At 42.7% G+C, this 15,932-nt stretch overlaps 1 protein-coding gene across 2 annotated transcripts; it reads right to left on the reverse strand.

Moving 5' to 3' along the window:
* Positions 1-3,042: 3,042 nt before the first annotated feature.
* On the reverse strand, positions 3,043-10,950 carry LOC133900860 (disease resistance protein RGA2-like). 2 transcript variants are annotated; one of them, XM_062342120.1, is made up of 3 exons: positions 10,568-10,950; positions 9,366-10,327; positions 3,043-5,659 (listed from the first exon to the last, which is right to left on the reverse strand). In XM_062342120.1, the coding sequence occupies exons 2-3, from the start codon at positions 10,044-10,046 to the stop codon at positions 3,245-3,247; spliced, it is 3,096 nt and encodes a 1,031-aa protein (XP_062198104.1). In that variant the 5' UTR covers positions 10,047-10,327; positions 10,568-10,950; the 3' UTR covers positions 3,043-3,244. The 2 variants fall into 2 exon arrangements, with proteins under 2 accessions (XP_062198104.1, XP_062198105.1); XM_062342121.1 differs by lacking the exon at positions 10,568-10,950 and adding an exon at positions 10,414-10,559.
* Between the last annotated feature and the right edge of the window lie 4,982 nt (positions 10,951-15,932).

The raw sequence follows: 15,932 nt of genomic DNA on the forward strand, positions 1-15,932 counted from the left end.
ATTATTTAACATGGTGGAGGATTAATATGTCTATCGTATTTGAATACGTAAATGATGGATGATGGATGATGGATGATGGATTATTCAGGACCTTCGCTCTCATACGTTCTTGAATGAGAGCGAGACATAGATCTGTGATCCCTTCCCCTTGAACGAGACCGTTAGCGAGAACGATGCCTCCGATGCCCATCTCTTTCGCGGTCTCTTCTCATGTTTGTTGTTACGTACACCAAAGATCAAAATTTGATACAGAATATAAGCAAAATACATGCAAGTCTCTCACTAACAATCTGACACGTCCAGAACATAATTGAATAACTTCTGATGTACCCACAAGAACCAAGTTGCAAAAAACACTGTTTCTTTAGTGTAATAAGGTGCATGTAAATAGACTTCTGATGTACCCACAAGAACCAAGTTGCAAACAACACTGTTTCTGTAGAGTAATAAGGTGCATGCAAACAGACATACCTTTCAGAATCACTGCCTCTGTGATGATCCTGATCGTCAGGATGGTCTTTGTGTTCCTTTCTTTCATGGTGATACCTACTGTGGCGATCCCGATCCCTGTCTATGTCCCGATCCCTGCCCCTTCCTCTATCTCTGTCACGGTCCCTTGGATGATCCCTGCCCTGGTCTTTTTCTGTCTCTATCCTTGGATTTTGACAATCCATCATCACGTGGATCTGTGTCGCCATAGAGATAGGAGTATAGGACAATATTAGGTTGAGTTTACTGAAACAGAAACAAGACAAGAAAAAAAGAAAAGTAGATTTTTCTGAATGACAAGAGCATAAATCCAAAAAAAAAATGCAAAACACTCCCAGCAAATCTGCATCATGAGCAATCGAAATAGGAAGGGCCAGAGGTCAGTATTTCCATGCACATGAATTTTGGCACTGTCAAGTAACTTGGACGGTTGCATCAAGTGGGCAGGTGAACGGTTAAGGAAACATAGGTTCACATCTACAGATCAAAAACTACAGATGAAAAGCGTTTTTGCAAAGAAAACACTAATAACATAATCAGCACATCCCAAGTCATAAAAAAGGGGCTAATCAAAGACTGCCATTCAACCACTGCTATGGATCTATCAGCACCATTGAAAACCCTGCCCTGTCCATAATCTGCACAGTATCACTGGAACCAAATCAGGTCACCCCATCTATCTACTACACCCAAACCACAAGGCGATCAACATATCCACGAAGCAAAACCAAAACCATCGTTGCATGCACCAGCAATTAAACAACCCCGGCTGCTCAGTCCTCACACCAACCAAGTCAGCCAACGAATCTAGCACAGCAGACGAAAGCTACCAAAAGCAGCAGCCACCCGCACCGCATTCATCCCATCAGGATCGAAACCGACGAATCTGGAGGAAATCCCTCAAGCGATTCGATCCCGATCAGGTCCACCGCGTCTGCACCGCTCGAATCCACCGAACAAGTGATTGTTGAATTGATTTTTTTTAAAGCTAGATTATAGAATCATCTGCATCATACATTTTTTTTATGACTATTTCGATAGTATTTTGAATTTTAAGAGTATTGGAATGCTGTATTTTTATTTTAACATGTTGCCTAGTTCTGTAAAAAAAATTTCAAACAAACATCTATTTTTACATTTTTTTATTTTCGAAATATAAAAATAAAAAATTCGGCGGAATGAGATTCAGAACTGTATGCAGATTTATGAAGAAAAGATGCATGCAAATTTGCATTCACGACATTATTGATCCAGAGTTGGCGATACACATAGTACAGTATTATCCGTTTCGCTCACGGATCGCAACAACAAATCATTTTAGTAATTAAGGTACACACAGCGAAAGACGTGCCATCATGTTTCCGAATAAGGAAGGAAGAAAGAAAAGCACCGATCCACACTCACGAATCATAATTCACAACAATATGTCCATAACGGTCTTGATACTTTCCAACTGCCATTTTTGCTGACAGAACCTCCCTAGATCGTCACCAACGCGATTGAGTCGAATGTGCTTAAGAGACTGGGGCAGTGTTGGAAGGACCTTGATATTAGGACAATTAATGATTACCAATTTCTGGAGCGACGTGAGGTGCTCCAGATGATCAGGCAAGGCGTCCCAATCGCAGTCCCAAAAGCAGAGGGAACACAGGTGATGGAAGAACACACTGCCTTGAGGAATAGATTCCAATTGGCTGCTGCATCTAAAGAGCTCAAGTCGGTGTATGTTATTTAGGCCGCTGTGATGACCCCCCAACATCCAACTAGGATACCCGTTGCCGCAGTAGTAATAGATCCACAACACCTGCCGAGCAACCCTCGCCGAAGCACGATTCCGCCGCTGATTTGTCGAGGATCGCGTGAATCTGATACCACTTGTCACACCCGTTGCCACCGACGAGATCGCCGGGACGTGAGCTATACACGACTCTCAGATAGGGGAGGAAACTTGGAGAAGAAGAAGAAGAATTTGAGAACAGAGGGAATTGGTTCAATCCATTTTTGTCTTAGTGTTTCACCGAGTACACGGCTGGGTTATAAACCCCACAGCCAGACACTGGCCTCCGGGCCCCACGCACGCTATTTGACCACTCCCAACCCGACAACTCTTCAATTCAAACTCGCTTCGTTCCCACGTGCTCAGGTCGCCACCACATCTTGCGCTAGTTAAAGGCCGGCCTGACACGACGTTGGGGTCGTTGGCCATGTCGCGTCGCTGGAGGTTCAGGTCGGAGGGTTTGGGGGCTTTTCTTACACGAGGGCCAAAGTTGAAATTTGTTTTTTACTTATTTATCATTGTACAAATAATGGTTCGTGTTGATTTTTTTAAGTTAGATTATAGCATCCTTTACACCATATTTTTTTTATTTCGATACTGTTTTTGAATTTGAAGAGCATTGAATACTGTATTTTTATTTTAACATATTGCCTAGTTCTGTATTTTTTTTTCTTCAAACGAACTTCTATTTTTATAATTTTTTAATTTTTGAAACATATATTAAAAAATCAGCGGAAAGAGGTTCAGAGCCGTATGCATATTTATGGAGAAAAGATGCATGCAAATTTGCATTCGTGACATTATTGACCTAGAGTTAGTTCGCGATACACATAGTATAGTATTATCTGTTTGGTTCATGGATCACGACAACAAATCATTCTAGTAATTATAAGATACACACAACGAAAGACGTGCCATCGTCTTTCCAAATAAGCAAAGAAGAAAGAAAAGCACCCATCTACACTAACGTATCACAATTCACAACCATATGTCCATAACGGTCGTGATATTTTTCAACTGCCATTTTTGCTTACAGAACCTCTCCAGGTCGTCACCACCGTCAACGAGTCGAATGTGCTTAAGAGACTGAGGCAGTGTCGGAAGGACCTTGATATTAGGACAAACAATGATTACCAATTCCTGGAGCGACGTGAGGCGCTCTAGATGATCAGGCAAGGCGTCCCAACCGCACTTAAAAACGCAGAAGGAACGCAGGCGTTGGAAGAACGCACTACATTCAGGAATAGATTCCAATTGGCTGCTGCATCTAAAGAGCTCAAGTCGGTGTATGTTATTTAGGCCGCTGTGATGACCCCCCAACATCCAACTAGGATACCCGTTACCGCCGTAGTCCCAGATAGTCAGCTCTTCAAGTTGGTTCGGTGGGCAAAGGCCCTCGAGAACCTGTGATTGGACGACTTTTTTTTCTTCCGCTACGTTTCCAAAGTAAAGTTCCAGTGTTGTGATCCGCTTCTTGCCAGATACGTTGGCTTCAAGAGCCTCCTCTTTGCTTTCAACAGTTTCAAGACCTTTGATACGCAGGATGCCTCGAAGCTTGTTCAGGTGCTTCAGCTGCTTCAACTCGTACCCAGCTGGTTCCTTCCTTGTTCTGAACACTGGTATCGTTTGGAGTGACGTCAGCTTGCCAATGTTGGGAAGAAGATTTCCAGGGATTTGCCGCAAATGGGTGAGGTTTGTCAGATCTTCAGCACAAGATAATTTGCATTTTCGTACCTCTAGGATCTGCATATGGTAAAGCTTGCTCAATATGCTTGGAAGTACCAGCACCAAGGGCGAATTATAGGTCGTATGAAAACCAAGATAACGTAGATGCTTCATCTGGCCAATTGATTCTGGGACAGAGAACACTATATCTTTGTTGCATTTTACTCGTACTCTCAGCACCCGCAGTTTCCTCAGCTTCTTGAACATACCCACAAAGACTTTTTCCTTAATCAGGTCGTGCCTTTCCTCGACGCCCATACTATTCCCCTTGTACTTCTCCTTATTCGACTTGTACTTCTCCTCAATGATCAAAGTGCGCAGATTTTCCAATTCCAAAATTTTCTCCGTGATCTCTGCTCTATTATATGTCTCAATGAAAAGGTGGCGAACATCTGGTGGAATATCTTTTGTCGAGCCATTCACGTCAATCCTAAAAAATTCACTTCCAGTAACCCTCTCTGCTAACTCGTGCAGCATATCATGAATTGTAACAACACCGGTTCTTTTTACTTTAAGAAATGAGCAATTCCGTAACTCGTGAATGTAGGACTGGCCTATATCTTCCATGTCCTCTGTTGCATTACTACTTGTCTTTACAAACCCTTGTGCTATCCACATGCGAACCAACTTACGTGGTTTCAACTTGTATCCTCTGGGGAAAGTGCTGCAGTATTCAAAGCATCGCCTGATGTCCGCACCAAGTTGCTGATAGCTCCACCAAAGAGCTCCAATGGTCTCATTCAACACGTCAAGGTTCGCTGTTGTTCTCCAGAACTCGATATCTGGGTTCATCCCAAGCCGTCTTGCCACTGTTTCTGCTGCAAGAGGCGATTTGTGAAGCTTTTCCGCAATCTCTCTCCCAATCCTTCCATATGCAGAATCATCACTTTTGCCTGCATAGTGCATGAACATTGAAAAGTACTCATCTGCATCCAATTTAGGTATTTTAATAGGTTTCTCAGCACCTAGAGCTATAACTGCATCTTTCCTTTGAGCTGTCACCAGGATTCCGCTTCCACTCTTCCCAGCATCGAGTGTGCGAAGTAGAATGCGCCGTTCCTTTTCATTATCCTTATTGACCCAGAGATCATCCAGTACTAACAAGAAACGTCTGCCTTCCAATTTTTTCTTCAACTCATTGCATAGACTTTTGGTATTGGAGGGTTGGTCTTGCGAGGGCTGGTCTTGCGTCATCTGCTTCAACATATCACGTATTATATCATCCAGTTCGAAAGTCTTAGACACTTGAATGAAGATGACAGGATCAAAATGTTTGTCTTCTTGATATTTTTCATGGTCACAAACATATTGCGCCAGGGTACTCTTCCCGTAACCTGAAATGCCATATATGCCAACCACAGAATATGGTCTACTGGAACGGGAAGCATCTGGGCCCTTACGAAGCATACTACATATACGCTCACGTTCCTTCTCTCGACCAAATACCTTCCGTTCATTTATTCTGTCCAAGTCGTCTATATCCTTCTGTTTGCTGCGACTTTCCTTGTCAGTATCCTTGTCAGAAAGTTCGTTGCTGCTGCTTTGCTGATTCAATAATAGATGTGATTTCTTCGAGTCAGTGACCATATGTTCTATGTCCTCTATTCTTTTCCTCAAGCTCTTTCCATCAATAGTAAGCAGGGAAAAATCTAATCCAATGCCGTCCTTCTGCAAGAAACAAGACTTAAATGATTATCCTAGACACATATTCTGCTGGTACTCTATTCCTTAAAATGTAAATATGTTGTTGTAGAATGTGTGAATCAAACTTTTTAAACATGACAGCGAAATGCACACGATACTGGGAAAATTGACCAAATAGCAACAGTGTAATAAACTAAAATTAGAAGAAGAACAAGATGTCTCTTGGTTGGTTGGGAACCGTCTCTTGCCAAAAAAACATCACTTGGAATGCAGTAAAATTGTTAACGTACCAGAGTGTTACTAACAACACTCAAGTATCGAGTATCATGCCCTGACACTTCCATTCTATTATATAGGCCAATATGGATTTTTGTCCACTTCCAGCGACCTGACTATTATGGATGTTGTTGGAGAACGGATAGGCTACAATAACGCAAAATAAAATTTTCTATCACGTTTAACCAGGAAACCATACGAGTACGGGATCGTAGATTATTACCACTTGACGCGCAGTGTAGCGGAAGAAGAGTTGGAGTAGGCCGATCCAACATTATACACGTCAAAGTAGAGGAAGCAGACGAACTCAGTAGGGTTGTCGTAGACGATCGACCTTTTAGTCGGGATCAACCTCTGGGTTCGACTTCCTTGTTAGGATCGTTCCGACTACCTAGTCTAGAGTGTTCCGACTAGTCATGGCCGCCTTGTCGGGAGCGACGTTGAGCCGATCAACGCCGCACTAGCAGCAGCGTCTCTATGATATCCACACGTCTTGAGCTAGAACGTCGAACGCCGGTGTGTTAACACCACACGTATAACTAGGGTTTCAAGAGGTCGGGTGGAGAGGACGCAACTAGGGTTTCGGAGTGGCTCAATTGTGCGCCCCCCTCCCCACGCTTCCCTTTATATAGATCCTGGTATGGGCTCCCACAGTGGACTCACATTAGGACTCTAGTCCCTCATGGATCACAATCCGTTTAAACCCTCTTATGGATCCAATCCACATGTCATGTTCTAACTCATTAAGTGTGTGATCCGTTAGGTTCATGTACAAACGGCTACGACTCGAAAATCACTTTCCGAATTGAAATCAACAGTGGTCCCTAACAGGGCATATTGACTCCCGAGTATACATAAAGATCATATTAGCTGAACCTTGATATACACATGCACCAATCTCTTTACCTCACGATATCAGTCAAGCTCAAGGCGAGACACGTGTCATCCTTGTGATAGCTTGACCATTCACTCAATCTTATAGCAAAATACTCAACTCGTGATTAACTCTTTAATCACATTAGCGTGGCCATGCACTTTCTAATCTAGCCACATTGAGGGGTCCAAAAATATCTCTCCTATTATATAGGAGAGACAAATTTCATCTTGATCGATCACACCCCATGACATGTTTCATGTCAAACTCGAAAGTTACCTTTATGACTACCCAGTTACGAAGTAGTGTTTGACAGCCCTTAAATATGCCATTACAAATTCTGTGAATCAATGACAATTTCATGTCTAAGAATCCTATTGATACACCATTTGAGATTACAACTGATGTCACATTATATAATAATCCCAGCAGTATCTCAATTCGAACGCAAGTTTCGAATCCGCGAAACACGTATATTTTGCTAGAATTGAATAGCATCTTTATCACCCTAAGATTTTAATCTTTCACAATTGCTTTAGAGGGTTAGTGTACTAGTTGAGCCTAGCATATTTAGGTTTTTTACTTGTGCAAAATTTGTTGGTTTATTTCCGTTGAAAGTTAAGGCCAACTATTGAATAATGGGGCGAAGTTTTTAAAATGCCTATTCACCCCCTCTAGGTGACATCAAGGTCCTTTTAGTTGGTCTTTTAATCAACTAGTCTTGAAGTGCTTCTCGACATCAAAGATCTGAAGGTGTGGCTTGCTTGTGTTTCGATTTGCTCAATGTAAGAATCGATGGTTTGGTTGCTTGATGCCTGGAACGTACTCCTCTCCCCACGTTATATAGTCAGGGTAACCCCATGTGTGATCCTACTCAGATACCTCAGGCATATTCGACTCTAATTGTGGAACTTCTGAATATTTAGGATTTCTTGCTGAGCAAGAGATAGTTCCCTAATTTAGAATCACCAGCTTCCTTGTATTTTATCTCTATACCTTACACGTGGCAGTTATGATTAGCCCCTTATCGGGTAAGATACATATGATCTGTCGTACTAGTTGAGCCCCCAATGCATTCTATTGAAAGACCACTTTGGCCTACCGACTTGGAAGTCGATCTGTCGTACGTTCCCTTCGGAGATAGGCTAATTTTTGGTAATTCTTCCAGTCGGGCGTATATATCAGAGCCAAAGTCATCAAAAGACTCAAGATCCGAATACTCCATAGCGGGTCGGGCGATAACTTCAGATATCGACTTTTTTGCTTGTATCCCCACAGATGGCGCCAATTATCGAGAATTTGATACTCAGTCGTATATTGTTGTAGTATTGAAAGTAGGAATACATGCGAAGTTGACAAAGTGTACTGCAAACAGAGATGCATAATTATAAATGTTCATGTTCCTAAGTTGGATAATAACCCTATGTCATATCCTGCCTTAATTATTCTTCATATCACAAAGTGCAATGTAGATCTGGATGAGTCTAGTCCTAAGAACTAGTTAAATTTGGATGTGTCTAAGTCTTAAGATCTAGTCGACTAGGGGTTTGCTCCTACAATGGATCTTCAATGGGTGCTGGTCTTCTACTCGACTAGTCTTGAAGGGTTCCATGACTTCGAAGATCTGAATGCATGGTTTGTGATTGTGGACTATGATTGTCTGATTGCCTTGCGATTAGCTTGAGATCTGATGATGATGTCTTGGACGTGCCCCTTTCCCTGCCTTATATAGGCTGTGTTTGGTTGGGCTTTTGCTGGCTTCTACTTGTTAGAAGCTAGAAGCCCAACCAAATAGATGGTTGTTGAGTTGGCTTTTGAAAAGCTAAAAAGCTAGTTTCTAAGGGAATGAACTAAAAACTAAGAAGCAAGCTGAGTGGAACTTTTCTATCTTTTGGTGTGCTGAGAAGCTAAAAAATTGTTACAAAAGCCAAAAGCCATATTTTCAGGCCAAAAGCTAAAAGCATTAGCCCAACTAAATAGGCTCATAGTTGAGGGAACCCAGTAACTTGTTTGAGTCTTACTCGAATTGTTGGGCTCCGGCAGATCTAGGAATACTTCTCGAGTAGGGGATATCTTTCATATCCAAAATAAGTAGTTTGCAAGTATATCCTTGGCATACCTTACTCTGTAATGGCCACGACTAGCCCTGTATCGAGTAAGATATATTCGATCATCATATACCTTTTTATAGATATACGAAATATATAGAATATATAATATTAATTATATATCATCGTCGATGAGATATTGAACCTCTTCTACGATATTACGGAAAATGTTATGAGTGAAAGTACAATAACAACACTCTTTACTATCTTAATGGACCGGAAAATTGAGGATCTTGATTTCAATAATGCACTAGCATCGTGAAATAAAATGCGCTTCCTAAGAAAACGGGCTTATCCTTAAAAAAAGGGTCTTATTTTGCGTAACAAAATGACAACAAGATAAACTTTACCAAGATAAAAAAAGGGGGGGCTTGCTACGAAAAAGGAGCTTATTTTGCGCTTCCTAAGAAAATGCGCATGCACTGCTCCTAGAATGCTGCAGCTGGAATTCGACACGAGGATCAGACGGTACCTTGTTAACTTCGATGCCAACCACTTGATATGACCAGTCCCGGTAAGAACGGGCAACCGTATACGCATTGGCTAACCAGCTGCGTATGGATTGCCAATAGTTACTGATGTCGAGGTGCCTGCACCAGCCACGGAGCCTCTGGACTCCGGAAATGGAGGTTGCGCCGCCGGAAATCGGTAGTGGCGCACTGGCACCTCTGAAATTCTCCGGTACCATCTCTGCAATTCTCCGGTACCATCTCTGCGCTAATTGCTGGGTGGAGTCTACGCGTCGTCCAAACCAGGACGCCCTGCAGCGGCCAATGAAAGCGCTAATTGCTGCACCCAGCTGGTAGCCCCTTATAACTTCCTTCTCGATCTTGTGATAATCGATAAGGTCCAGGATGTCTTCCGCTTCATACAAGGCAGACCTGAGATCCTTGGTCAGTTTGTCGAGTATCTTCAAATCATATTCACTCCCCCCGTCGTCCGCTGCTTTCAGCACCTTCCGCTCCGTTGCACGGCTCAGCGTCTGCTTCAGTGCTGGGATAGTGTGGATCTCCAGCTCCCGGAGCTTCCGTGATACGTCAACGCTGAGGTAGGAAAAGAACTTGTTCACGAGGAAGACGAAGATGGGTGACAGCAGCCAACCTATTGCCGTCAAGCTCCAGGTCATCCCTGCAATTCTCCATGGATCTGCCATGGAATGATTTTCGGAATGGAGAGTTGGGGCTGAGGGAAGTAGGAAGGATCGATGGATCTAGCCTTGGTAGCTCTCAGAAATATGCCAACATGCTGCCTAATGAGAACTCGGTGCCGTGTAAGACTTCAACAGGAAGCTTGTTCGACGCAATTTCTGATGAACCATTACTTATCGGTGCGAGCTATAATGATGCCACAAGTAACCATGCAACTTGCGACTTAACAACGCGGAGAGACGAGAATCGAGATCCCGGAACCGAAATTCCTCTTTCTCGATGGAACCTGCAAGAAGAGTAATCGGGCCGCTTATTAGATTCCACTCCTAGTCTAGATAAATCGCAACAGATGAAGGCAAGAACCGAATTTACTTTCAAGAAAGAAGCAGAAGAAGAAGGCAAGAACGGAAGAAAACAATATACTCCTATAAAGCAGCAGCTAAAGCTTAAACAAACAGTGGTTGGATGGGGAAGCGAAGGCCCAAGCAGAGGAAGAGGATAAGGGAGGAGGAGGAGGAGGTGGTACCAGCGAGAGGACGGCGGCGATGGGGATCGGGCGGCGGCGGAAGGGGAGGTTTCTTCGGGAAGCTGCCTTCCTCCTTGTTTAGCTTTCTTCTTCTTTTTTTGAGCGCGTGACAAAGAATTCTTTGCATGGCAAAGGAAATTGCAGTGATCCTTTTGCATCGGCTAGTTGCTGATTAGGTGTTGACGGGTTAACGCTGTAGGTGTTGAGGAAGAAGGGAGGCCGTGCAGGTTGTCGATCAACAGAGGGGTAAAATGGCGATTACAGTAAAAAACTGGCGATTACAAAGGGGTAAAGCATATATTAAAAAAGTAAATAGGTCTGAATTATTGGATCTGTGCAGCATCTTTGTTCTTTGGTACAATTGTTATTATTCTGAACCAATAGTTGTGGAAGCAGACCTTCCGATGCAACGAATGTCGCCGACAAATTAAAGCTTATGCTCCTTCGGAGAAGGAATCGATCACATTCATGCCGTCAAATCGGGGACCACTTTGGATGCGCGTGATTGTCAAGCAGTAGGCGTGTATGCATGTGTATGTTAGACTTTATAACAGGAATCGATCATGCATGCCGTCAGCTAATAATCGATCGGAGACTGCTTTGGATGTATGAATGTGCGTGATTGTTAAGGGTCTGATTGATTGCGCATGAGAGTAATCTGAATGCGTATAGTTTTATTTAAAAATAGGTTTAATTGATCGTATGCATTATTCCACTTTAATCCAATAAATACAAATTTACATCCACAATCTGGCATGAAAAACAGTGCTGCACAGTACGCCCGATGGCCTCCGACCTCCAAATCCGTCCATGTTAATATGCACTCCCTCGTCTCATAATACATGACGTTTTAAATTTTTTAATTTTGTTCAAAATATATAAAGTTCTACAATTTTAAGATAACCTTATATTTTCCAGTCTCACCCCTCCATTAAGTCTCTTATTCCCAATATAAATATTATTTTTCAGTCATGCTACATCATTATTACTTATAATTTAATGTGTAATAAAAAAGAGTAAGATGGTCATTTTACCTTTTATTTAATATCTATATCTAAGTCTAAAACATTATATATTATAAGACAGAGGAAGTAGTATATATGTACTAATGGATTGAGGTGCGTTTTCTGTCGATGCACGTGGAGAGAGAGAGCGCGAGGTCAAATATCAAGACAAATTAATTAAGGTAGATCGATTACGTGCAAACTATGCTATCAGAGAGCGTTAATATTTACGGAAGTCAAATTCAAATTTTAATTTATATTAATAAAAAGCTTAATTTAATCTCGTATTTAGTTCAGTACAGACTGTTATCACATCATTTTATAGAAAAATCTAATTGTACGATTGCCCTCAAATTTTAATAGTAGAAACTAGATAATGCTATAAAATTATTCTGATAAGAATCAAGTCGATCGGATATCTGGATCAAAAGTTATGATCTTCACAAACAAATTGTGATAAATGGTGACGAAAATAAATTAAACCTTAATTTTGTGATTATGCAAGAATCACAAAAATTAAACCAATCACTTTTCATAACTTTATCTTGATGCTAGGGTTCCCTTCCCCCTTGTGTTCAACCTTAATTTTTCCTTCCCTTTTGTTCAAGCTTAATTTTTCCGACAAGTGTGACCGTAATTACTTGTGTTCCTTTCCCCCTTTACATACTATTCGTATTTTTTTAACATTTTAATATCTATGCGTTGGGATCAATTTAGGTTAATCTTACTGTTTGTTTAAGAAAGAAAAGTGTTCACTTCTGGTCACATGCATATTAATTTACTTGCTCATTACAAATTAAGTGATCGCATCGCTATGCTGCCTATGGAAGTTAGTTCAATTTGCTTATTCCCACATGGGCATTGGAAAATTTCGCGTCGAGTCAGAGCAAGCCCCTTACTATCTGCTTCTCAATTTCTCCTCCTTGCTAAAACCAGTGCATCTTTAGATATTGCTTAGAATCCTTCAGCAACGCGCGGTGTATCTTCTAGTTAACTTATAAGATGAAAAATTCAATCTATTTTTTTAATCAGGACCCCTTTTATCCGGCCTTCATTGTAGGCCTTACAGGGGAATGTGTGGGACGGAGTATCTATCTCCGGCCGGCTCTGCTCCCATCTCGCAGTTTTGCCACTGGGCTCCTTGCCTGTCCGTAGATATGTGTTAGATATCTGTCATCATCTCGATTACTGTAACAATGCTACACAGATGGTTGAAAAAAACAAACTAAAGTGACGGCACATTGTTTGTGAAAACAAAAAGTAGACAGAGAACAACTTATATGCGCGGAACATGTATTTCATTAATTCCTTTTGAATATACAAAATACATGACTTCATATGAATCTGTCTATTCTGTCTTTTGCGTTGATGCTTATGGAAATTATCTGACTAGAGAGATTACGTAGTTCGTCAATTCTCGGGGTCTAGTTAAGCGCATCCAATTAATTACATATGTAGTGCAAGCCTACAGAAAACCTTCGATTAAACTACGCTTTTGGTCGTCCTCATATAGAATATTGCTCATCCATATGCAGAGTATGTTGTAATTGTAGGTACAGGTGGCTTTCGCTTCACCGATGCTCGATCACGACTATGCCATTGCCACGTCAATTTGTGAACGAAAAGTGTTGATGAAAAGGATGACTTTTGCCTCGTCGGTGCTCAGACATGTGTACGCCTGCCTTCATCAAGTGTGGACGGATGTGTCGCCTTCGCCTCGTCGGTGCCTGGCAATGGAGTGTCCGATCCCGTAAACTTGGGACGTGTCGATAAAATAGTAACCTCGCCTCATCGGCACTAGGTCAGAGTTTCGCCTAGCCTCGTTGGTACTAGACATGGGATGATTATGATATGGAAATGTGCGCTGCAGTTAGCAATGTCAATATGATGTTTGGACGATGCTTGCTTGATGGAAATTTTGACAGCATTTTACTCCTCGTGCGTTTACCATGGCGAGGGTGCCTTCTTGATGCAGAATTAATCAATTTGTCGGTGCTTCCATAAGTTGTGGCCGTCCCATCGCATTGGACGGACGGCTTAATCTTGCACCAACGGGGATAATCGTCTACACCACTATTGATCGTAGACGTCTCATCGCATTGGCGGATGGCTTCATCTTGCACCAACAGGGATAATCGTCTGTGCCACTATTGGTCGCAGCCGTCCCATCACATTGGGCGGGTGGCTTGATCCTGCACCAACGGGGATAATCGTCTGCGTCACTATTGGTCACAGCCGTCTCATCACATTAGGTTGATGACTTGATCTTGTACCAACGAGGATAATCATTAGCGTCAGTATTAGTCGCAGCCGTCCCATCGTATTGGACGGATAACTTGATCTTGCACCAATAGGGATATTGGTTTGCACCACTATTTTAGTTGCAGCCGTCCCATCGTATTGGGCGGATAGCTTGACCTTGCACCAACAGGGATCACGCCTGCATAGGTCGTGGCCATCTCATCCATTGGGCAAAACTATACGTAGATTGATCGTCGAATCGCTCAGAGCTTCGCTTTGTTTATTCTGCTTCTTCTATCTCTGATGGGTTAGGCGTCATGGCAAGCATTATGTGCTGATCTCCTTCGCATGGCGATGAGTCGACCGGCAAGCCAATCTCTTTTCATGGCAACATGTAGATCGGCAAGCCAATGATTGATTCGAGTCCACAAGTGGCTTGATCGGCGTACCAATCTAGCAACCGAGAAGGAGGAAGGAGAGATGCAAGAGTCAGCGTGGAACCTCACCATTCAGTGACGCGGCCATGGCGAACTCCGGCGGACAGCGACGACCTCCGGCCGATGAACTCGTGCGGATCTTTCTATCAATATGTATGTGCTTCTCTCAGATAGATGGATGTACGTGTTGTGTATGGCGTGAGGGAGAGGATGTGCGTGAGCGCGTATAGATGGGAAAGGCCAGCAGGGCCTCCGGCGGCTGTTCTGGTTGTGTGCGTCTGGGCGTCGGCGTCGGCGTGCGTGGATGAGAAAGGCAGCAGGGCGGAGGCTAGGATGATTGTGTGCGTCCGTCCCTTGAGCCAGATCTCGGTGGCCTTATATAGGCAGGGCAAGTCGGTGGATATAGATATGCAGGGACGTTTAAATTTATCCAGGCTCCATCGACAAATCCTTCTTGGACTCTCTATCTCCAGCAGACCATCCCGAGCAATCCAACCGGCGTATTTGCATGGGCTGTGCTGAATTTTGTATTCACAAAACACTATACGTACCCGCGTGGACTGTACTCAACATTGGAAGGAATCTCAATGTCTCATTGACCAGGACTTCGTGCAACAATCTGGTGCAAATCTACACGTATGTACGTTTATTTCGTTGAGCCCAATATGCAAGCTATGTTCCGCTCGTATGTGTTTTGTTTTCGGTATTTTTTTTTCGGTATTTCACTACGTTCCCTCGTGTAGGCCCACGTCTTGCTCCTGTGCGCTACCACGTGCTCTTGCATGGACCTGCCTGTATTGCACGCTCTTGCGCACACTCCCCCATGGATCCGTCTGCTGCACGCTCGCTCCCGTGCGGGCCTGCACAGGCCTACTTTCTATGCGTGGCCGCACGTTACGTATGAAGCATACGCATGTAACTAGTTTATCTCTAATCTGCATGGGCCTTTCTATCTCGAACCAAGTTTTCGATTCGAGATCAAATTGAATCGTGCTACGTGCTCTTTTCCAAGAAAGCTACTCTTAGTCTTATATCAGATTAATTCAGGACCTTCTAGAAACATTTGAGGATGTGGGGCCCATACATCATGGACTCTGCCACAATATAATTATGTGAGCAGATTTGAATTAACATGCTTTGACAAAATATTGTCCTGAACGTTATTCCAATCTCATTTGTTTATAAAAATATTCACCACACAAAATGCCCCTTTTATGGATTCAGGGGTGGACCCACATATAAGATGCACAGTATACCAGATAATTTTCGTTTTCCAATGATCAATGATATGTACCAAACCTATATGACATCTTTTAACTTGATAAGTGAGACATTCGGATCTCTAGCTCAACAAGTGAGAGACCTGATTATTCTTATTTTGGATCCACCACTGCATGGCCATGCGATCTGGATCCCTTTACAAGACCATCACCACCGCAGTGCGTTCCTTGATTTCATTTGGAATACCAGATGTGATTTTCATTATGGAGACCGCAGTGCAAGGAAAATGCAACAATGCTTTAATCACATGTGTTTCCAATCATTAGTATTAGAGCAACTACAACTGTCTTTCCAAATCTAGTTGTAACCTGGTCATAGTTGATGATATCTGGCATTGGGAGGACTGGGAAATAATCGGAAAGGCTCTTCCAAAGAATAATCTGGGCAGTAGAATAATCATCA

This window comes from Phragmites australis, chromosome 19 (assembly GCF_958298935.1).
Source record: "Phragmites australis chromosome 19, lpPhrAust1.1, whole genome shotgun sequence".
NCBI lineage: Eukaryota > Viridiplantae > Streptophyta > Magnoliopsida > Poales > Poaceae > Phragmites > Phragmites australis.